Source organism: Coenobita brevimanus, chromosome 17 (genome assembly GCF_032717465.1).
Source record: "Coenobita brevimanus isolate Jiangsu-jjx chromosome 17, ASM3271746v2, whole genome shotgun sequence".
Lineage (NCBI taxonomy): Eukaryota > Metazoa > Arthropoda > Malacostraca > Decapoda > Coenobitidae > Coenobita > Coenobita brevimanus.
The window spans coordinates 885,488-909,106 of record NC_136970.1 but is presented as its reverse complement, the minus strand read 5'-3'; the positions used below and the strand labels follow the sequence as shown (position 1 = coordinate 909,106).

Sequence of the window (23,619 nt, the reverse complement as noted above, 5' to 3'; positions counted from 1 at the left end):
TCCCTTAACTACACATCACTATCACTACTACATTCAAATCCCACCTACCAAATATCTACCATTATCACTAATTCCTTTCTAATCCCACCTATCTTGTATCTATCACAACCACTACTACAGTACAACAAAATCCCATCTAACATCCCCTATCTGAACTGGTGATGGGGGATAGGTAAAAACCAAGCTTCATGTGGTTTTTATTAATTCAGCAGGCCAAAGAAGAGACATGGCATCTACTTCTTCGCCTTCCCTTTCTCCTTCTTCTTATCTTTCTTGCCTTTCTTCTCCTGCTTCACTCCCTGCAAGGAAAAGTGCAATGGACTTAGTTTAATATGTCCATCACGGATATTTATGCAAAAAATCAAAGCACTCAAACTCTCTGACTGAATAACATTTTCTCTGCTAAACAAGTATGCTATCTGCCTGAGTAAGATGGACTGGGAGACCATTAGCTACACAGCGACAATAAAATAACAGGTAGCCTCCAGTGGCTGATAATACAAACATCTCTTCACTCCCTCCCCCCCGAAAGGTGGATGGTTCTGTACGATGGCAATTACCTCAGCCATCCAGCAGTCCACCAGGTTCACATATGAGCCTGGTGATAAAACTGCTACCAGCTAAATAAGTTAGCTAAATTTATCTATGGTACAGCGGTGAAGAGGTTAACCGAGAACTTACAACACTAGGCAAAGGGGGTTTTCTCTGCTCAGTGTCTGGTGCCGCCCTGAAATCCAATATGCACGTGTTACAATAGAAGTAAAGAGGTTTGTCACTTCTACTTATGGGTGGCTTTCCATCTTCAGAGGATTACCAATCGTCTCTGGCAGCTCTTTCAGAATGGAAGGACCAGAAAAAAAAGACATTGACCAAAGTCCGCAGCTTGCAAAATGTTCTCCACACAAAAATTTTAAGGACAAGGTATAATTTTCAAGAAAATATCTATGACTAATGCTATCAACTTGCTAAAACAAAACATGAAAATCTACCATGTCAATAAACCTGTCATTCAAGCACCATGTAAACCTATCACTTTCACTAACAGCATTACCGTCCAATCTTTCAGCCTCGCTACACCTTAACAGGAGAGCCATTCCTACCTCAACTAATATCAAATCTCACACAACCACAACTGATTAATGAGTTACTGAGAGTGGTGGTCCAATTCTGTCACGTTAAAACTACGGCAAAATTCTTACGATTTTGAACCTACTACTTTCATCAGCAATCTTAATGTATCATCATCATCATTTGGACCTCCTTTCCCACCCCAGGGCAGGGTAAGGAATCTTAATGTACCATCAGTAAAATCACAAATTCCTACTAACCTTTGGCCAGACGGCTTTTTCACCTAATCCTATTACTTGCAAAGACCAACTTCTTGTACTCAGAATCCTACTAATTTAAGGATAATCTTTCTAATGCTGTAAAACCATAACATCGTACTAACCTTAGGCCTGGCAGCCTTTTCAGCCAACCTCTTAACCTTGTTTTTGGTGCGCTGCTGCTGTGTCTGAGCTGCATACTTCCTCTGCACCTTGGCGTATGGGTTCAGGCGGTTCATTGCCCCACGGTTGGTGAGCAGATTCAACTTGGTGACACGACGCAAAACAGTTTTGCTGAAAGTAAAGTGAAAATGGCTTAGTATCTTTTGTTATACTCACTAACATGAACCCTATACCGCAATCATCATCATCAGGGTACAATACGGCACAGGGTTGGTACTTACTTGGGCTCCCTAATGACAGACTGGATTTCACTGGATTTCAAGATACGTTGCAGGTCAGTGTTGGTCATCTTGGGTATGGGCAGGTTGTAGTTATGCTTCTTCTTGGGGCCCTTGCGGTAGGTGCCGTACAGGGAGTCCAGTTTACGGAATGCTGCGTGGGAGAACAAGTAGTATAATCAGGTGTAAATTGCTACAACCTCGCAGGTACTAAACATGTAATCTTTTCTTTATGCTGCTTAAGAACAATTTAATTAATGCCCCCCCCCCCCCCAATGACTTCCTGAAGGCTGACACTTCCAGATGGTCTATCCCAAGCTGAAAAAAAATCAGGACAGTGACAAAAATAAAATGAAAGACAACCCCTGGCTTTGTCCTTATCTAAAGAAGTGCTTTACTGTAGTTAAGTTGAACTGATATCTTTTCTTAAATTAAGGTGGTTTGCGATTCATTATCAAGTTAAATTAGTGTCTGTGCTTCACTCATTCCTGAACCAGAAAAATGTCTTTAAAAAGTCTTGCTTAACAGCACTATAGCAAACTTTCAGGATATTTAGATAACAGAAGTATACATCACTAAACACCAAAGCACGCTACTAATACCTAATATATTGATGCCAATTACAACAGAATAACAATGGAAGAATATCATCTGGACCTCCTTTCCCACCCTAGGGCAGGGTGAGTAGTAGCAACGTCCTGACAATATGAAACATCATGTCGTCTGCATCTCTAGATGGGTTATGGGTTAACTTATAAACACTGAAAATTTTATACCTGATTCCGTCCAGATGCAGAACCTTCCAACATGGCCGCCAGGAGCCAGCCTAAGCAGGTTCAGCTTGTCAACACAGATGGTGTCCACACCGGGGATGTTGCGGAAGGCACGAGTCAGGCCCTGCAGGCACAGAAAAAGTCCTTGTTTGATGTTGCTATTCTTACTCCCCCACCCCAAAATTAGATGTCCTGAAGACTAAAGTTCTACCCGTTTGTCTACTGCCAGACACCTTAATCCTAAAATGGGTGGGAACAGTCTCCATGCCCTGTCCCGAATGCTTATATTCAGATTAAGAGTAATGGGGTAGTCTATCTATCTATCTATCTATTGCCAGACGCCTCAATCCCGTTTGGGGTGGCCACAAACAAATCGCCTCCAAGTCGCCCTGTCCCCCGCCATCTCACTGCCCTGCTCCCAACTCACACCCCCCTCTCTCATATACCTCTCATTCAATCTCTCCATGAATAAAATCAATTGGTTATACCAAGAAAATTGAAAATGCATCCTTGGATTTGTGAATACAGTACCTGGTCCTTGTTGTAGATGATGAGGGGGCCGCGACGCTGGATGCGACGGCGGTTACGCATCTTACCCTTGCCGGCACGGAACCTCTTGCTCTTGTATACCTGTAAATAAAAAGTGAAATACGAACTGTAAGCCTTCTGTTACCCTTCCCTGACATTGCTAAAAAGTGCACTATAATTTACAGAACAATTCCCTACTAAACTGATGGTTACGAAGGTCATTTGCTGATTTTCCCATTTCGACGGTAATAATCAAATGATGCCCTGCCTCCTCTTGAAGTAATCCCCATACAGAAGTTAGCTAGTTTCCCCCCCCCCCTCTAGACTGCAACCAAAATCAAAGGCCAAATCATTTCATTACTTCCCCAGAAGTTCTTGGAAACTGCCCCCCACCCCCCAAAAAAGTAGTTCTACAAGCTGCCTGTATTTTCAGTGAGCTGACATTACATAGCTACCAGAGAAGCCTTTCAACAATCAAAAGTTACAGTGAGGGAAGAATCAGCACCTTGAGCACATCAGTCCATGCACGGTGCTTCTTCAGCATGAGGACAGCTTCCTTGGTCTTGGTCAGCTCCTGCACCTTGTCAGACACCACCAGAGGCACCTCAGGGATTTCCTGGATCATGTGACCTGAAAACACCATATCATTTCAGCATTAAATTATGGTATCATTACCTCCCGCTCACAGGAACTGCCAAGCACAAACCATTGATCCTCCTGCAATTATCTTTATACTCTCATGAAAACTTCGATTAGCAAATATCCACTCTATACTATTCCACTTTTCTTCCATAAATTCTCACTCCTCCCCGTTTTTATCCGAACGCCTTGACATAATCAGTCCAGAGCTGAATTGGCAGCAATGGCAGACACTACACCATAGCAATCTTAAACAAGCCCTCTCTCTCTAGCCTCACCCTTGGACATAACCAGCGCGGGGCTGGATGTAGCAGCAATGGCGGACACCATGGCATAGCGCTTCTGGTTGAGTCCAATCTTGCGGTGCCAGCGACGCCAGGTCTTGGTTGGGGCAAACATGCGACCCCCTCGGCACATGTTACCAAAGGCACCCTGGCCTGAGCGATGGGTGCCACCGCCTCGCACACGTGGGATACGAGCCACAGCCCGACCAGTACCCCAGGACTCGGCAGACGTCTGGTGACCTGGAAGAGTACATCATCATCCTGACATCTTTTTCACACATACAAATGCTGCAACATATGATCTAGAAAGCATGGAAATGGGAGAAATGGAGTTCCCCCGAGCTAAGCCCTGTATTGGACTATATAGCCCCGCTAGGGTTACAGGAGCGAGCTACCACTCCCAGCACGGCAGCCCGGGCGAGGCTCGAACTCGCAATTCCCCGATTACGAGTCCAGCGCGCTACCACTGTGCTACCGTGCCCCCCGAAAGCAAGGAAAGAAAAATTTGAGCAATTCGCATCATAACCTCCTTCTCCCACCCATGGACAGTGAGGTATGCTCCAGAAAGCAGAATAGAAAAACACTAGACCCGGGGAAGTGAATTACATCATCCCAACCTATTCCCCCTCCCCCCCACGTAGGGCTGGGTTGAGGCAGGGTCTAGAATGCAAAGACGGAGATAATCGAAACAGAACAAACCAAAAGCATGCCCAATGATGTAAGTCACACTCATTCACACGTACAAAGTTCTGCCTTATCACAAACCATCCACACACTTCACAAACAAAAACCATTACAAAACTACCAAGAAGACCTAGAACACAAAGGCTGCTACAAAACAACCCCCTAGAAAAAGTAAAACAAAATGGTACTTTTACAGTGCAACTTTTACGTCAGGAAAATTAACCTACTCAAAAATAAATCTACTGCCAGTGCTGCTACAGTATATACAGCCATACGTCAATGTGGCCACAAACCAAACACTGTCCTCCATTTTCTGGTTGCCCTTCCATCAGCTCACACCACCTTAACTATAACCAGATGCCTTAAAATTAGACGGGAAGACCACAATGCAAAATATTCCAAGCTTAATGGGTAATACATACAATATCCCACTTGTTTCTGTGCACAACTCATATGAAGCTGCACACCTATCATAAGTGGTGTTTAATCTATGCAGTACGAGATATTAACACAAGGCACAGGCTGGTCTGTACCATGAGTCCTTCCCTGCAATAACCGGTTACCGTAATCCTGTAGTTCTTTCACCCTAATTTGGACCTGATTTCCAGTCTTTTGCAGCTTATTTCACAGCACTCAAGTGTCAGAAAAAAGAAATGATCAAGGCTGTAATTTTCTCCACAGCACTTCACAAGAAATCAATCTAGTTTTAACCTCTACTCATTAGTCAAGATGGAGAGAGAGGGACGTTTTAGGCCAGACAGTAATGGGGGCACAGCTGATAATTTTAATCCAGTAATGTATGATTTTATTTTTGATGCTTCCAAATGATTCCCCCCCCCCCAAACTTAAAACTGCCTCATTCACAAAGATAATCATGGCAATATTCTGACCCCTCTATCCCTCCAAACCTGTTCTTTCATCTTTTTCCGCCCTCACTCTTTCCTCTGTGGGAGATAACGACAACACTACAGCTGTGCATTCTTTCCATAACAACTGTCACTCCATATCCGAGTGTTACTCTCTTGCTATAGATTAGAAAAAGAGTATAATCTGAAACAACTACTGCCAGCAATAATAAAATGGAAAATATAATGAAAGGGTTAACACTGAATGCTAAGATTTCTTGACTGCAAAAGTCTGGTGTTGGCCTCTTACGAACTTCCTCTTTAAGTAACAGCAGGAACAAACTTTTATGTACTTATCTATGCTCCTCGTGGGGCAACATAGGATTGGACGATGGATGGATGGATGGAGGAACTCCCAACTAATCAACACAATTCTTGCCATCACACCATTTACTGTTTATATATGGAGTAAAATAAATCCCTGGCAGTACTCACCAGCATACTTATTCACAGCATAGGCCTGCCTGGTGTTCTTGGCCATCTGATCATGGACGAAGTTGACCACATCAGGTCGGATGGGGGCACGAAACACGGCCGGCAGATGGATGGTCACACCAGACGGCTTGCCATCAGTGTGCACCCCCACCAATGGGCGGGCGCAGTTTGTCGCCTGAAAATATGAATGACCCCATCAAATTTCTATTCATTTACCATTTATATAGAATACGTGACAAATCCCCTAGCTATTACCACAACCATAAGACAAGTGCTTACGTATAGTTGGCATCATAAGTCCTTTGAAAATCAGTGTGATGAACTGGCAACAACCAACACTGACGACATCACCTGGCCTGAGACTGTCATGTTTTCAGCAGGTTCACAACAATTCTAATGTCCACTGGAGGAAGAACAGACCTTTTGATGCTGACTACATTCAAGCTTAAGGTACTCACGTCATCAGTATTACGCTACCACAAAGCCTTTCAATGCAAGAGTTAATTCATCCCCCCCCCCCCAGCTTAGGAGAGGCTGCAATGTATGGGTTAATAAGGTAACATCTAACACCTTCAAAATAGGGCTTTCAGGTTTATAAAATCATCTGGTAGTGCCAAATATATCAACAGTACCCCAGACTGAAGAAGGTAATACTGCAAAATGACAATGCAGGCACCGTATATCAAGGATCTTACAGCCGTATTCTTAAACATTTCCTTCCCTTGTAGAGGCATGGGAAGGAAATCTTTAGCCGAATTGGTATTCTTAAAAAAATCCTTCCCTTCCTGGGTTGCGCGAAGGGAAAGATTTTTCCTCTGGGCAGCAGAAATTATTGGAACTTGAAGGAATTCCTTGACCCTTCTCTTCAAAAATTCCTTCATAAATTTTGTGCTTTCTGTTGTGGTTCATTGTCTTATATATATTTAAAATGTTGACAGAAGTTACTGTATAATTTTACTGATGCAGTTTACAACGCTGTACTAATGTTTAAGCGCTATTTGTGTCTCTTTAAAAGTGTTACCGATGTCGGCTGAGACAATAAGCCAGACATAAACAGAGCAGACGACGCACTACCACCGATATTCATCCAGTCTTTTATGATCTGACACTGACAAATCTTAAACATTATGGCCAGGGTTAAACAAGGATTCATTTCAAGAAACATTTTGGTTGTTAATCTGCCTGAAAAAGGAAAATCTGCCGTCAAGGTCACACGTGTAGTTCGGCTCGTGTCTTCCAGCTGGAAAAAAACAAGTGAGCGCCGCCATGCGAGTACACGAGAGACGTTAACAAGTGATTCTTACACTTACTAATAACAACATTAGGCGTAATAATATTCCTCAAATATAATTTATTATCAAAATATTGTTTTGAGGAGTGAACACGCTGTGGTGTTGGCCAGAATGGCATTTATGGCTGAATACAAACCAACAGTATAGATGTGGTGGCACCTCCCACGTCTCAAATGTGTTGCGCTTTCATTATCCAGCACGAGATATGCGTGTTTTGATGTATTAATTTATATATTTAACGCTCCATCACACCAAATATCAGCAGGATGGGTCATTTTAGTTTAACAGGGCTACCAACCTGAACATTTTTCCTTCCCTTCCAAGGAAATCTTTACGCATACTGAAGGGAAAGAAAAATCCTTCGAAGGGAAGGAAAAGTTTAGGGAAGGAATTATTTTTAAGAATATGGCCGTTAGTGCACTGACCCGAAGAATTGAGTTTGGCACAAAAGACAGGCTACTATGATACAGTACGGTATACAAGTACTGTAGAACCACTAAAATAATTATCGGCACCCCTTACTTTGATACCCTTCGCAACCATCACTGGCAAAAGCCGTGAATACACTTTGAGGGTTGGTACACCTGATCCTCCCTGGCCCCCCCCCCCAATCTCTCCATCCCAAACTCACTCACTCTGTCTCTCCAGATATAGTATAACTCCTGCAGCTTCATATGTATAACAAATCATTCATATCAACAGACATAATGCTTGAAGGAAGGTCTCCAAACATTATGTACTAGATAATTGAGAAATCAAAGTGCTAATTGTCTGCATGAAACCCATTGTATCTGAGGTTACCATCTTAGTATTTTCTTACACTGTGATACAATGACAACCATTAGCATTTTAAGAACGAGTTTAATGGCAAACCTCTGAGGCCAAACTGTCTAGTACATAAAACAACCACTGAACAACATATGCAGCGTATACACAGCAAGTATCGTAGTAGTTATAATATCACCACATTAGTGACACATGAATGTAGCAGTGCATGGATTATGAAACGAAATGGTGCATCACTGTTTGACGAAGATAACATCGTGGATGGGGTGATCAGTGGGCGTGTTCGTTTACTTTGGGATAGGCCTTTACCTCACATGGTTCGCCATTTGCATATAATGTGGGGAATGTGTTGCTTACAAAACTGTTTCAGCTTGAACAGTTTTTGCATCGAACGAGATGTGCTCATTCAAAGCGGCTTCTGGTTCTTTCGTAACACGTCCTAGATAGTGATTCATTTTGTTCATTACATATCAACATCCTCGTTTATAATCTTTATGAAAACAGCTGATACTCACTCTTTAAATAATGTAAAAGTCAGTGATGATAAAAACTGCTTTGTAAGCGGTGTTATGAATCCTCCACGACGCCACTATGAATACGGACCTAAGGCTGGTAACTGGCCTAATAGCTGTATTCTGGTGCTAGTCCACTAAGTACGGTGCCCAGTTTAACATAGGTTCAAACAAAAATGCAATTCTTTAGTGAAACAATTATAAGTGAGATATTATAAACTCATCTACCTTCACAACAACTTAGCGTGAAGGAACTCAAAGAGAAACTATTAATTCATCTCCTACACTGATGAAACCCTATGAAAAAGCAAAGACCAACTATCGCACTTCAATATCCCACTTGTTTCTGTGGACAACTCATAATGAAGCTGCACACCTATCATAAGTGGCGTTTAATCTATGCAGTACAATATATTAACACAAGGCACAGGCTGGTCTGTACCACGAGTCCTTCCCTGCAATAACCTCAGGACACGTACATCATCATCCCACTATTACCGAAAGTGATACACCAGTAAAGTTCAATTAACCCGTGGATAGCACAATTACCTTTTTTTCCCCCCACCCTGTGATGCACATTTTTTCCCCTTTTAATTAACTTGAAGATAAACATCAAAGGCATCATCTGGTGAAAAAATTCCCTCTCTCTCTCTCTCTCCCCATCTTTGTGTAGCACCATGTGTAAGTTTGCATTGGAGCGTAATGAAAAAATGAATAATTTTTTTTAGTTTTTGTGTACTATAAACTTGAAGATAAACATCCAAGACATCATCTGGTAAAAAATAAATAAATAAATAAAAACTTGCATAGCACCATGCATAAGTTTGCACAGGGGTGGAGTAGTTAGTGGTGATGCACGGCCAGCACAGCCTGAGCTGTGGCTCGCAATCCACGGGTTAATATGCACACACACAATCATGAGGCTTAAACCAAGAACGTCAACTGAATGGTTAACTTTCATTATTCAAGGTGCTTGGGTGGGATGCCTTGAAGTGGTGTCAGTGACATAAGACAATATTCCCGTAATACTACAGACCCTCAATTCCCTCCCTAGCCCCGCACGAGGAAGGTGGACTAAAGAACGACACTGCCTATGATCTCCAGTCTTTCAAACGCAGTGTGTCCAGGCATCTCAAAATGATCGGATCTTGAATTTGGCTCTCTGTTGTGTTTTGTTTTTCTCTTGGAGTGAACTGTTACTGCGGGCTCGTGGCCTTTGGTTCCTTCTTCCTCGCATTTAAAAAATCACATCAAATGAACCCGGAGCTAAAACAACTATTACTACAAGCCCAATCAATCTAGTTCAGCTATAACTGCTGAAATAACTGCAACTTGGATTTTACATCTTTGTGCCTAACTCCATGAAAATAAGATGACTGGTTGGCAACCCCATTACAAATTAGTGCAGCCCATACCTGCCAGCACGCCACCCTATTTCCTATACACATCATCATCAGAGCAGGCACGCCACCCTATTTCCTATACACATCATCATCAGAGCAGACAACAGAGTAGGGGCTGTGTTTTTTGCCATAAGCAGAGTAGTTACACTCTATCTATCTATTGCCAGACGCCTCAATCCCGTTTGGGGTGGCCACAAACAAATCGCCTCCAAGTCGCCCTGTCCCCAGCCATTCCACTGCCCTGCTCCCAACTCACATCCCCTTCTCTCATATACCTCTCCACCCCATCCCTCCATCTCATCCTCGGCCTCCTCCTCCCTCTTCCCCCCTCCACCTCACTCACATACACTCTCTTCGTCAGTCTTTCACCCTCCATCCTCTCCACATGGCCAAACCACCTCAGTGTGTTCCTCATAACGCTTCCTATCACATCCACACCACAACGCTCCTTTATTGGATGTAGTTACACTGCTAGGACATATTATGAATCGTACTTATTCAAGTCAAGAGTGAGAGCAGTGGAAATGAGTTATTTAAGAGGAGCCTGTGGAGTCACATGGAGAGAGAGGCTGACGAATGAGGATATAAAGGAGCGTTGCGGTGTGGATGTGATAGGAAGTGTTATGAGGAACACACTGAGGTGGTTTGGCCATGTGGAGAGGATAGAGAGTGAAAGACTGACGAAGAGAGTGTATGTGAGTGAGGTGGAGAGGGGAAGAGAGAAAGGGAGGCCAAGGATGAGATGGAGAGGTATATGAGAGGGGGGTGTGAGTTGGGAGCAGGGCAGCAAAATGGCGGGGGACAGGACGACGTGGAGGCGATTTGTTTGTGGCCACCCCACATGGGATTGAGGCGTCTGGCAATAGATAGATAGATAGAAGCATTTCTGCAAGTTTTAAAATAATAGCATGTCCAAAGCTACATATTTCCACAACTAAAGTTCATACTTGGATATAAGAACAAGAGAGGGTAACTGCAGTGGGCCAGTTGGAACAAGCTAGGCAGCTCCTAGAAGAGTAATTGAACAACTAGAATAAGGATAGCAAAGAAGAAGGCAACTTTTTAATAAATTCAAAGTAATACATTTCTGCAACTTTTTGAAGCTATCATTAATAATTTGGCTAATTAAAAAAAAAAAAAAAAAAATACAGGCTGCTCTTTTTTGGCAATCTTCCTCTTTGCCAAAATTGTGGGGCAATCAGAATATTAACCAAACTGACAATTATAGGTACATAAGGGAGCTCCTCTTTCACTCCCAATTACAATGATAGGTTTCAAGTAACTGACAATAAAATAATTTTCATGACATCTGAATATTCCTGGGTCACATTGGCAAATCATAATTACAAATACATGAGCTGGGTAATAATTGACGTCCAAACTTACCATCATCTCTCAAAACCAGTCACCCGTCCACATGGTCACACCAAACATACAAATTTTGGTACACATATATACCGTTATACATACACAATAATATATGAAAGTCGACTACAAATATAAGCAAAGCGTAAGTAATCATGCGTTAAAAGAATAAACATTTAGGTCCAAAGAAACTGACCATTTTAACATCTGCCTCGTGTCCACATGGTCACTTACTAAACCATCAATTTTACCATTGTTCTATTAAAACTACATAAATTTCAGTATCACAATAATACATATAAGCTAAAGATAATATTCACAAGTCAAAATCCATCAAAACGTACCATTTTCCCGTAAAATCCGTCAGCAGAGCCAAGTCTACGACCGTCTCCGTCCGCTCTTCCTTTCTAAAGACCGACAACATGGCCGCCAGTGTCACTCTACACGCGCCACGAGATCCACTTCAATTAATAATGCTCAAGCGTAAATTAAGCGGATGGCTGAGTGTGCTTAAAGTTCATAATTGTGAACTGATTTTTCTGCAAAGATTTAAGGCTAAGATATCTCGCCTGGCTCGAAGTATACCTTAACTAGAAACTCGATATTTTTAGCGCGAGGTTTAAAATGTTGCTCGTCCTATTTTGGAAACTTTCTGGAATGATGTTGATGAGTGTCTGCAGAGTTTTGAAGCGAATGTGAATGTGGTAATGATGGGAGATCTGAATGCTAGAGTGGGAAATGTAGCAGTTGAAGGCGTAGTTGGTATGCATGGTGTGCCTGGAAGAAATGAAAATGGGGAACGAATGATAGCGATGTGTGTTGAGCGAGAGATGGTGATTGGGAATACGCTGTTTGAGAAGAAAGATATTTATAAGTATACATGGGTGAGACAGGAGGGTGGAAGGGTTGTTGATAGAGCCTTGATGGACTATGTCGTTGTGTCTAGGAATGTAATAGGAAGATTGTTGGATGTGAGAGTTCTGAGAGGGGAGGGTGGAGGTATGTCTGACCACTACCTGGTGGAGGGAAAGTTAAGAGTAGGTAAGAGATGGATGAGAGCTAGGAGGGTTAGGTGTGGCAGGGAGGTTTTGAAAGTGAGTGAGTTCGATAAAAGAGAGAAAAAAGATAGAGTATCAGGAGAAATTGAAAGATGAGTGGAACGCAGTGAAAGATCGGGAAAATGGCAGCGTGGAGGAGGAATGGCAGTTGTTTAAGAGTGCTGTGGTGGGGCATGCAGAAGAGGTGTGTGGTGTGAGACGTGTGGGTGGTGGTGTAAGAAAAGGAAGTGAATGGTGGTGCGAGGAAGTGCAAGATGGCTGTCGCTGAGAAGAGACGTGCATATGAAGTGTGGCTGCAGAGGAAGGATGAGATGTCATATGAAAGGTATAAGGAGAAGAGGAATAGAGCGAGAAGGGCTGTGCGTGATGCTAAAGTGGCAGCAGATGAGAGGTGGGGTAGGCGGCTGACAGAGAATTTTCAGCAGAATAAGAAAATGTTTTGGAAGGAGGTGAAAAGGGTGCGAAAGGGAGAGTCTGGGAAGGAAGAACGAGTAAAAGCAGAGGATGGAAGGATGTTAATTGAGATGGATGCAGTAAGGAAGAGATGGGCAGAGTATTTTGAAAGATTGTTAAATGTAGAGGAGGAAAGGGTGGCTGAGATTGTGGCGGATGGAAGGGTGCAAGGAATAAATGTGTTGGGAGAGTTGAATGATTCTTTGATCACGAAGGAGGAAGTGGAGAAGGCAGTAAAGGAGATGAAAGCAGGGAAAGCTGCAGGTATGGATGGGTGTGCTGTGGAATGCCTGAAGGGTGGTGGAGTGACTATTGTTGACTGGTTAGTAAGATTGTTGAATGTGTGCTTTGAGAAAGGTATGGTGCCAATTGACTGGGCAAGTGCTTGTGTGGTCCTTTTTGTATAAAGGCAAGGGTGATAAGTATGAATGTACTAGCTTTAGGGGTATAAGTCTGTTGAGTGTTGTAGGTAAGGTGTATGGTAGAGTGTTAATTATGAGAGTTAGAGAGGGTACAGAGGGAGTAATTAGTGATGAGCAGTGTGGCTTTAGGAGAGGGAGGGGATGCGATGATCAGGTGTTTGCTGTGAGACAAGTGTGTGAAAAGTATTTAGCGAAAGGCAAGGATGTGTTTTGGGCATTTATGGATTTAGAGAAAGCGTATGATAGAATTGATAGGGAGGCTTTGTGGACTGTTTTAAGATTGTATGGACTTGATGGTAGGTTACTAAAAGGGGTGAAAAGTTTTTATGTAAATAGTAGAGCGTGTGTAAGAGTGGGAAATGCTGTGAGTGATTGGTTTCCCGTGAGAGTGGGGCTGCGACAGGGATGTGTGATGTCGCCTTGGTTGTTTAATATTTACATGGATGGTGTTGTAAGGGGAGGTGAATGCAAGAGTTTTAGGTGGTCTGAGTCTGGTAAATGTTGATGGAGGAGAGTGGAATCTGAAGCAGCTGCTGTTTGCAGATGATACTGCACTGGTGACTGATTCAGAGGAGAGATTGAGAGAGTTGGTAGAGGAGTTTGGAAGGGTGTGTGAGAGGAGGAAATTGAAAGTAAATGAGAATAAGAGTAAAGTGATGAAGTGTACGAGGTTGATAGATGGTAGGGGGATGAATATAGTTTTGAATGGTGAGTTGCTTGAGGAGGTAGATTGTTTTAAATATCTAGGGTCACATGTTGCTGTGGATGGAAGAATAGATGCAGAAGTGAAGTTTAGAATAAATGAAGTAGGAAAGGTGCTGAGGAATGAAAAAGTGTTTAAATGTCGTTCGCTTAGAATGGATGTAAAGAGAAGGCTGTATGAGGGTGTTGTGGTACCGACTGCATTATATGGGTCTGAAACATGGAATATGGGTGTAGCAGAGAGGAAAAGTTTGAATGTAATGGAGATGAGATGTCTGAGGAGTATGTGTGGAGGACGCGTATGGATCGGGTGCGAAATGATGAAGTGCGAAGGAGAACTGGAGTTGTTCGGGAGATGGCTGGTAGAGTTGAGCAGAGGGTGTTGCAATGGTTTGGGCATATGGAGAGAATGGATAATGAGCGATTGGTGAAAAAGATAACTAGATCTGATGTGAGAGGTGTAAGGCTGATAGGAAGACCACGAATAGGATGGATGGACAGTGTGAAGAGAGCGCTGGATGCGAGAGGGATGTCTGTTGAGCAAGGAAGAGTGGCTGTGCGTGACAGAAATAAATGGAGAGAAATTGTGAATGAATAAGTGATGACGCAGCCCTGAGGGGATATTCTCCCGCATTTGGTCTGATCAGCTAGTCAGGTCAGGTGCGGGTAAGGGGATGGGTCTGTTATGATGTGGCAGGGGTAAACCAGTTCTGCTGTCGGGCCCTGCTGCGGATGTCACTGATTGCATTGCCCAGTTGACCCTTGTGCGGTGTGGTGCGGTGAGGATCTGTCCGTTCTCCCCTTTGGGGCTAAGATGCGAATGAATGTGTTTGAATGGATGAGTAAATGGAGAGTGAGTCGTCCTGTCTCGGCTACCTCCCTTTCCTTGGGGGAAGCAGCCTAGGTATATAGATAGAGAGATAGATAAAATTTGCCATTAGATGATAAGATGGACCTATTATGTCAGTAACGATCCAGAAAGCTGAATAAAATATTAAGTTACTTGAGGACATAAAAGGGAGTTTTGGGTAGGAGATTAATAAGGAGAGAACATAAAATGAATATCAAGTATTTAGGAACAGAGGTAGAAAATAACAAATTCATTTAGAGGGCACAACAGACATGCTACAAAAAGAACAAAAACAGCAAATATGATACACCCACCTATGAAGAAAGCTGCAGAGTCAGTAGCCAAAACGTAATGGAAAATATACTTTTACCATCGATCTTGCATGACATAAATGTAATAATTCATGGAGGATGAGATAAGGGCATTACAAAAAGTAGAAAATGGGGTATGTAGAGAACTATCAGGTGCACCAAAATATTCGACAAACTAAGCAATGCGAGGCAATGAAGACAAGAATAACAGTTGGGAAGCTACAGCACAGTAATGACATCATGAAGGGAAATAAATTAGTTGTTGAAGGAAATACTAGGAAATATTAGGGAAGATGGAAAGAGTAAATGGTGAATGAAGGAAGAATGTTATGAATGAAAACTTTAATGATGCATGTGCGGGGAATAAACCGGATATTAAAGGATCACTGAGGAAATGGGATTCAAGGAGATGAAAAGAATTATACTGTACAAGATTTATACTGTATAACAACAGTGTAGCATGATAAGGAGGAAAGGGGAGAGAATGGAGGTTATAGCTGTTGCCAGTCAGATTTATCTTGTTTATAAAAAATGCAGCGCTTAGTAACACTGCTTTAGATGGGATATTACACGCTATAAGGATATGGTTGACCGCAAATGTATCAGTTATTTAAATTAACATGTATTCCACACCGAATAATATAGTGAATGACTTAGAATGTGCATTTCGGCTTCTTTTATACTACACAATTTATCAGTGAAGCCAAATACTTAATAAGGACGTTAATGCAAGATACAGCGATGATTTTGCATACCCATAGGAAAATCCAACGCTCAATATTGTACTTAAAATAATAATGATTAAACCGGAAGCCCACTGATCCGAACTAGTGCCCCTCTGCATTGTTGCACCGGCAGGTCAGCAAACAAGGTCGTGTTGAAGGTCAATCTGCAAGCAAGGAGGGTTAAAACATGGCCAACAAGACAGCTTTGTTAATTCTGGCAGAGGGAGCAGAGGAAATGGAGGCTGTCATCTCAGTGGACACATTGAGGAGGGGAGGAGTAAGTGTGGCTGTCAATAATGTGTCATCGTGATGTGACCTCCGTGGACTGCAGGCTGAACTCACCCTCCTGCAGTCCACCATCCTCCTTTTGGGGGTTAGGGAGGGTGTTCTGGGGCGTTTGTATAACCAGGCAGCACCACCACCCGGTTATATGGGTGCCACCACATGAAGGGTCCCCTCATCAACTGTCAGTTCAATAACGATGAAATTCTCAGATTAAACTCTAACTTATTACTTTTGTGGATAATTTTCTTTCTAATAAATCTCAAATGGAAAAAAAATGCAGGTCAATACATAAAATGAAGGGTCACTTTGGATTGTGACAATGATGACACTAATATTGATGTTTAGGAGAAAAATAATAATAATGATGATGTTTAAAATAATAATGATGATAACAGCCCATAATAATAATAATAATGATGACTGCTGGTGTTTAGGTAGAGGAAAATAATATAATCCATAATGATGCTTATAATGATAATACTATTGATGTTTAGGTAGAGGAGGAGGAGGAAGAGGAAAATAATAATGATGTTAAATATAATTAAGATAATAATAACCCATAATGATAATGATGACAATGTTGTTTAGGTAAAGGGAGAGGAAGGAAGTAATGATAATAATACCAGTAATAATAATAATAATAATTAGATAGAGGAGGAGGAGGAAGGAAATAATACTAATACTAATTACTGTATGTTAAAATATAATACCTGTACTGTATATGAGGGAGGGGGGAGTGAGCTGGGGGGAGGGCAGTCAAATGGTGGGTGACAGAGTGACTTGGAGGTGTTTTGTCTGTGGCCACCCTTTGCGGGATTAGGGCATTGGACTATAGATAAATAGACTGTAATTCTGGCGCTGCTACTAACCTCTACAGATAACGGTGACGGTGGCAGGCCTGTCAGGTACTGGGCCGGTGAAGTGCAGCCGCGATGTGATGATCCAGCCAGACATGTCCCTGGAGGCGGCCATGGCTAAGGGACCATACGATGTTGTGGTCCTCCCTGGCGGTCTCAAAGGATCGGAAAGCCTCGGACAGGTATAGACGTGTGTCAGCCAGAAAATCAGGAAACGGCAACTACCATACGGGTCAACCTCATTATAAAATCAAGGGATATTTAGCGGAAGCCACAACTGGAATTCAAGCATTTTACAGTGTTTTCTTTCTATATCTCATCATTTTCTAACACTTTTTTTCATGACACTTCCAGTCAAGAGTGAGAGCAGTGGAAATGAGTTACTTGAGAGGAGCATGAGGAGTGACGTGGAGGGACAGGTTGACGAATGAAGAAGTGAAGGAACGTTGTGGGGTAGATGTGGATGTGGTTGAAAAGATTAGGAGAAATACACTGAGGTGGTTTGGACATGTGGAGAGAATGGAGAATGAAAGACTGACTAAGAGGGTGTATGTAGGTGAGGTGGAGGGAGGAAGAGGGAGGGGTAGACCGAGGATGAGGTGGAGGGATGGAGTTGAGAGGTATATGAGAGAGGGGGGGTGAGTTGGGGGGAGGGGAGTCAAATGGTGGGTGACAGAGTGACTTGGAGGCGTTTTGTCTGCGGCCACCCTTTGCGGGATTAGGGCGTCGGGCTATAGATAGATAGATAGATAGAGACTTCCATTGCAAATTATCCCTTGGGTTATTAATGACCCCCAGGAAGGGTTAATGACCTCAAAGGGGGGAAGGAGTTAATTTGTGATGGAAGTGTCATAGAAGAACAGCGTCAGTAAATATTGAGAATTAAACGGAAAACACTTCAAACTTCCGTACTGTACTTGATTTCTAGTTGTGGCTTCTGCTATAACATTTCCTCAATCAGGTTATGTTCATGGAAAACTAATCAGGTATATAAGTCAACTATACGCCAAACATAGGGATCATAGCGACTGTATATTGGAAAATTGTACTTCGTAGGGGACTGTATGGGCAAAAATGGTGCTTATGTCAAAAAAGGGTGCTAAAATGTTTAGTGATCTTACTTTCCTGTAACTTGGCCTGAAACTGTCGTCGGTCCATCTTGAAATCTGAGTTGTAACGAAAGATTAACCTTACAATATGATGCTAGTTACAAAGTAGTGTTATGGAAAGGATATAGAGCCAGAGTATTGCCTTCTTCTGCCACTGAGGTACATAACTTGCAGAAGGACTAAAATATGGGCCATGTTAGAGTAAAAGAAAATATATAGTTACCAAGTTCGTGTCCATACTTCACTTTCATGGCAGTACTTCCCAGGGTCGATGGCAGCCTTGTGTCCTGTAATACATAGCAGTGTGTCATGGTATGTATCTATATTTCACTCTCATGGCAGTACTTCCCAGGGTCGATGGCAGCCTTGTGTCCTGTAATACATAGCAGTGTGTCATGGTATGTATCTATATTTCACTCTCATGGCAGTACTTCCCAGGGTCGATGGCAGCCTTGTGTCCTGTAATACATAGCAGTGTGTCATGGTATGTATCTATATTTCACTCTCATGGCAGTACTTCCCAGGGTTGATGGCAGCCTTGTGTCCTGTAATACATAGCAGTGTGTCATGGTATGTAACTGAAGGGAGTGTTTGTGATGTGATGCATTAGGGAAGATTGAGATGGTTTGGATATCCAGAGAGAATGGTGGGTTAAAATCATGTTAAAAGATGAATGACTGAATGTGCAAAAAAGAGCAACAAGAAACAGACCAAAGAAGACTTGGGATGAGGTCCTAGAAAATGACCTCCAGGATAAGGTGCTGAAGAGAAATGCTGTCAAAACACTTGAATTCAGATGCATAATTTACCTGGGATGAGTTCATAGACTGTGACTTCAGAGATAAGGGACTGAACTGAGAGGCTGCCAAAGATCAAGCAGTGTGGAGAGCCATTATTAGGTGACAAAGGCCATCGCACGCACACATGTTAGAACCTTTATAAATGAAACAATAAGAATAGTAAGACAAAATCGTTAACTTGTCTAATGTGTGCTGTGTATTTCAGAGTCCGGTGGTGAAGTCCGTGCTTAGTGAACAAGAGAAGGCCGGCAGGGTCATAGCAGCCATATGTGCTGGTAAGGGGCACTTTGGACATGTCACCACTACAGCACTAATACCTTCAATCCATACTGAATTCACGCTAGGGCTGTTTCATTCTGGACTATTAGCAAGCAGCCTATCAGAGCACACATAGTCATCCCCATCCCTCTCCACGCTATATGCATTTGTACGTTTACAGTAATTCCTCATTTAACACGCTACCACGTAACATTTTTCCTCTATAAAGCTGTTAATCAGTATAGGAACTCTTTTCACTTAAGATGCAGTAATGTAATATTTATTGGTTGGGATGTGGAGTGAAAGGTCAAGGTTGATGTAAGTCACAAGACAGATTTCACACCGTCATAATTTCTGTACCATGCTTATGAACTTTTAACATTTAGTACATACTGATGCATACACTCACAACATTACATTGGGCTTGATAATTATTTGTAGTCTTGATTTTTTTCTTTCTTTTTAATACCAGGCTCCTACGCTTCTCATGGGGCAATGTGGGATTGGATGATGATGATGACAATGCATCCAGTCAACATTAAAATTGATCTTGATAATTATTTGCAACTAGAATGTTAATTTTATAGTACAAACTGATTCTGATAATTATGTGCAGCCTTGAATGTAATTTTTAGTACATGAAAATATAATCAATCTTGCTGGATCAGTCCTCACTTAATATGGCCGGCCCATACTCTCGTCAGCTGAGGAAGCTCCCAACATCTCTTCCTAAGATATTTATTTTGCTTATTACTCCTTACTACTCCCTCCTGTGTCATTTAAATCACTTTAATACCACCATACTTTGCATAAATAACATACAAAAAATATTAACCAGCAGTATCTAAAAATAAACCCCTAAGGAAAAGGTGTTAGGGAGCCTCCTTAAGCAGTGAGAATACAGGCCTTTGACTTAACACAGTAATTTTAAGGACCAGACTCAACACAGTAATTTAAGGACCACATGTGTATTGTTAAGTTGAGATTTACTGCTTACTTGTGGCCACAGCTCCAGCAGTTGCCCTAACGGCTCACGGTGTTGGTGAGGGCAAGAGGATGACCTGCTACCCATCACTCAAGGACCGACTCACCGCCTCGGGAAAGTACACCCACGAAGACAGCCGTGTTGTGGTTGACGGTATGTTGTTGTGTTTGTACATACGGTATGGTAGTGTTGTTGTTTCTGTTGAGTAGACCCATCAACCGCAGGAAAGCAACTGCCCGTACAGGGTTGTTTTCTTCTGTCGACAGTGAGTAATAAACAAACTTCCCTCTACTTCCTGTCATGTATTTCCAGGGCAGTTTGATAGATTTTTTTTTAGAAAGGCACAGTTCTTGGCTATGAATGGTGAATTAAAAGTAATGCTGATATCTGACTTTAAAATAACATGTCAAGTGGGGTTGGTGGAGGATTAGTGCCCCTCCCTGTAAAACAATTAACTCTAAGCCCTTGGCCACCCCGTTTGGGATACGTGGCGTCTGGCAATGAATGAATGAATAAATAATTTTCTTCTATCAACAGTGATAGTAAACCAGCTTTCCTCTAATTCCTGTTATGCATTTACAGGGCAGTTTGTGACCTCTCAGGGGCCAGGCACTGCTTTTGACTTCGCCCTGGCAGTTGTGGAGAAGCTGATGGGCACCGAGAAGAGAAACGCAACCGCCAAGCCCATGCTGTTGGAATAAGCCTGACATTTACCTCCTCACCATCCTCATTCTTGGATCCTGCCTCACCCAGTCTCTTTAGGTGGGAGTAAGGATGAGAAGAGTGGCACAGGGGAGAGAGGGGTGTAAGCTGGGGGGAGGGCAGCGAAATGGCAGGGGACAGGGCGACATGGAGGCGATTTGCTTGTGGCCACCTCTTACAGGATTAAGGCATCTGGCTATAGATAGATAAACAGACGTGGTGGCAGTGGCAGTGACGATGATTGTGATGATGATGATGTACACCTTTCACACCGTGCATTTCGTATCATCCCTGAGTTTACCACTGACCCTCGGAAAGGTGAATTACTGTACCACCACCAATCCAAAGTTGCTCATTCATTTTCTTCTCCTTTAATAACCTCTTGAACCTTCTTATCCTCCTCTTTATCCCTGAGTCTGCTCTAAAGGATATAATTACATTTACATTTCAGTTTGTTGTATAATAAATGCTTTTATTATTTTTTTTCTGAGTACAGTATTTTCTTTTTTTTTAAGCAAGTGAATTCCTTAACAAGAATTAGCCCTTTTGAGAAATAAGAAACCTGATTATTATTATTTATTATTATTATTATTATTATTATTATTATTATTATTATTTTTACCACCATACTCTGCTTGGATCCATTGGAGTTCGTAATTGTGTTTTACGAGCTGCCTTTAACAACAACATGCTTTCAGTGACCAGTTAGTCCATTATGTGTAACTACAACATGCTGCTTTCAGTCCTGCACTTGTAATAATGCACTGGTGTACTGTCATTTATCTCCAGACTGTCTTATTCAGCTTAGGAAAGATGCCGTATTGGAGTTAATAAAGCAAATATTAAACCCCTCCACTTTGAAAAAAAAAAAATCTCTCTCTAAACAAAATACAGCCATCTGCAGAAAAAAAAAAAAAGAAAAAAAAAAAGCATAAGACTCAATGGGGTAAGAGCTAACCATTACAAAGTCCCCCCCCATCTTTTGTGTGTGTTTTGGGATACGCAGGACTTACGTTTGCAAAATGGGGTTCCAGTTTGCCTTGTAATATTCCTTGGGACTTTTGGGATACTATTTTCTTCAAGTTTGTGTTATCTCATTTATTTTCTTCAAGTTTGTGTTATGTCATTTATTTTCTTCAAGTTTGTTTTATCTCATTTATTTCCTGTGTTTGGCTAAGTCTTTGAAAAATGGACTTCTGAGCCAACATTACTCTTTAAATCAGTACACAGTAAGTCCTTGTTATATGTTGCCATTATTTATTATCTTTTATACATTTCAGTCAACAGTAACCACAGTACAGTAAAATTACCTTATTAAGTTCCATTGCTATCTGTTAAAGTGATCTGCCATTTTTGTTTGTGGCCACCCCTTTCGGGATTAAGGCGTCTGGCAGCAGATAGATGGATAGATTTGCCATTTTCCCCCAATTTGATATCAACAGTTTGATGGAAAATTACTGTTACCATGGAACTCAGCAATGATATATAATGAGGGCTTGCTATACAATACTCTGTTATGTTGATGTAAAATTTGATATGTTCTGAAAGGTGATGTACGATGTAAGGAGCATAGCATCATTAAGAATACCAGGTAGGCCTATAGACTTGAGTCAGATTTTGAGGAATAATATCAAATGAATACCTACAGTAAATAATTTTCTTGCATCCCTTTAACTGCTGTAACTCTTAATCGTAATGCCAGTCGATGTATCTTGTAAAACTGGAGGACATTCATGTGATGTGAGAGCACTGCATGTGATGAAAGATGTACTGTACACATTAAATGTTTTTTTTCCATACTTTTCTGTTTTATTGAAGTCTTTGAATACTGGGATTTCTCTTGACTGAACTGAAATATCTGGTGTTAGGCTCAGCAAAATTCCTAAGTGTGCCAACAGAAGAGAAAGGGTTGCTTGAGACAGATTTTGAAGCCTCTGACTGCTTAGATTTTTTTCTGATTAACAAAGTGTTCTAGTGTTGGCATTTACAGAACCGCTATGTGTCTGAAGGTCATGGCCATGGATCATTTTGTATGAGCCTTTTTTTCACCTGTCAGTGGCAATTAACAGTGGGAGTCACGCAGCTCCAGCACCACTGATGTGCCACCAGCAAGTAACTTTGACACTTTTTTATGGAAATATGCCCAAACTTGCCAACCCTACCTATGGTCTCAGGTTTGCATTCAGAATTCTCCTCCTACACGAGCTGCCACTCAAGACTGCGTCCACTTACCACAGGGAACTAATCAACTGCACTTACCACAGGGAACTTATTAATGTCATATAGGAAAGAGGTATATGAGAGAGGGGGGTGTGAGTTGGGAGCAGGGCAGTGAAATGGCAGGGGACAGGCCAACTTGGAGGCGATTTGTTTGTGGCCACCCCAAACGGGAGTGAGGTGTCTGGCAATAGATAGATAGATAGAAAGATACATCTGTGTGGTAGTCCCAGCCCAGAGTCTGAGTGTGTAATTGTGGCAGAGTCCTCACCCTATGTGATGTACAAGGCCAGATACCCGCTATTGGCTCTACACTACTCTCATGGTAGTGCCTCCCTGAGACCACAGTAACCATACACTTACCACAACATGACGGTTAATGGTTGTACATCTTAAACGCGGAATTCCTTACCCTTGTGTACAGCGTATATCTTACCTGTGTTGTACTGTAACTTAGTACACATGTAAAGCAGGGTTACCAACACACTCAGTCTTCAGGCATGGTTTATTGCGATACACATGGCACAGATTGGTGGGGCAGAACTTGGCAACG

At 42.1% G+C, this 23,619-nt stretch overlaps 2 protein-coding genes across 2 annotated transcripts; one reads left to right on the top strand and one right to left on the bottom strand.

The window, feature by feature from the left end:
- Positions 1 to 185: 185 nt before the first annotated feature.
- On the bottom strand, positions 186 to 11,735 carry RpL4 (ribosomal protein L4). Its single transcript, XM_080265924.1, has 9 exons — positions 11,677 to 11,735; positions 5,975 to 6,149; positions 3,945 to 4,190; positions 3,533 to 3,657; positions 3,031 to 3,129; positions 2,503 to 2,623; positions 1,730 to 1,880; positions 1,451 to 1,619; positions 186 to 299 (listed from the first exon to the last, which is right to left on the bottom strand). Exons 1-9 carry the CDS (start codon positions 11,677 to 11,679, stop codon positions 234 to 236), a joined length of 1,155 nt encoding a protein of 384 aa, XP_080122050.1. The 5' UTR covers positions 11,680 to 11,735; the 3' UTR covers positions 186 to 233.
- A 4,225-nt stretch (positions 11,736 to 15,960) lies between these two features.
- Positions 15,961 to 22,649, top strand: LOC145391173 (Parkinson disease protein 7 homolog). The gene is made up of 5 exons (XM_080265853.1): positions 15,961 to 16,130; positions 17,016 to 17,177; positions 19,110 to 19,179; positions 20,172 to 20,300; positions 20,730 to 22,649. Exons 1-5 carry the CDS (start codon positions 16,041 to 16,043, stop codon positions 20,846 to 20,848), a joined length of 570 nt encoding a protein of 189 aa, XP_080121979.1. The 5' UTR covers positions 15,961 to 16,040; the 3' UTR covers positions 20,849 to 22,649.
- The last annotated feature ends 970 nt before the right edge of the window (positions 22,650 to 23,619 follow it).

Bases quoted from the DNA above. Each gene is read 5' to 3' on its own strand.
- LOC145391173 (XM_080265853.1), top strand. From the start codon at position 16,041: ATGGCCAACAAGACAGCTTTGTTAATTCTGGCAGAGGGAGCAGAGGAA. The intron at 16,131-17,015 runs GTAAGTGTGGCT...TAACCTCTACAG, and splicing joins ACACATTGAGGAGGGGAGGA to ATAACGGTGACGGTGGCAGG. The intron at 20,301-20,729 runs GTATGTTGTTGT...ATGCATTTACAG, and splicing joins CAGCCGTGTTGTGGTTGACG to GGCAGTTTGTGACCTCTCAG.
- RpL4 (XM_080265924.1), bottom strand. The intron at 1,881-2,502 runs GTATAAAATTTT...TCTCCCACGCAG, and splicing joins CTGCATCTGGACGGAATCAG to CATTCCGTAAACTGGACTCC. The intron at 1,620-1,729 runs GTAAGTACCAAC...CTTTACTTTCAG, and splicing joins TCTGTCATTAGGGAGCCCAA to CAAAACTGTTTTGCGTCGTG.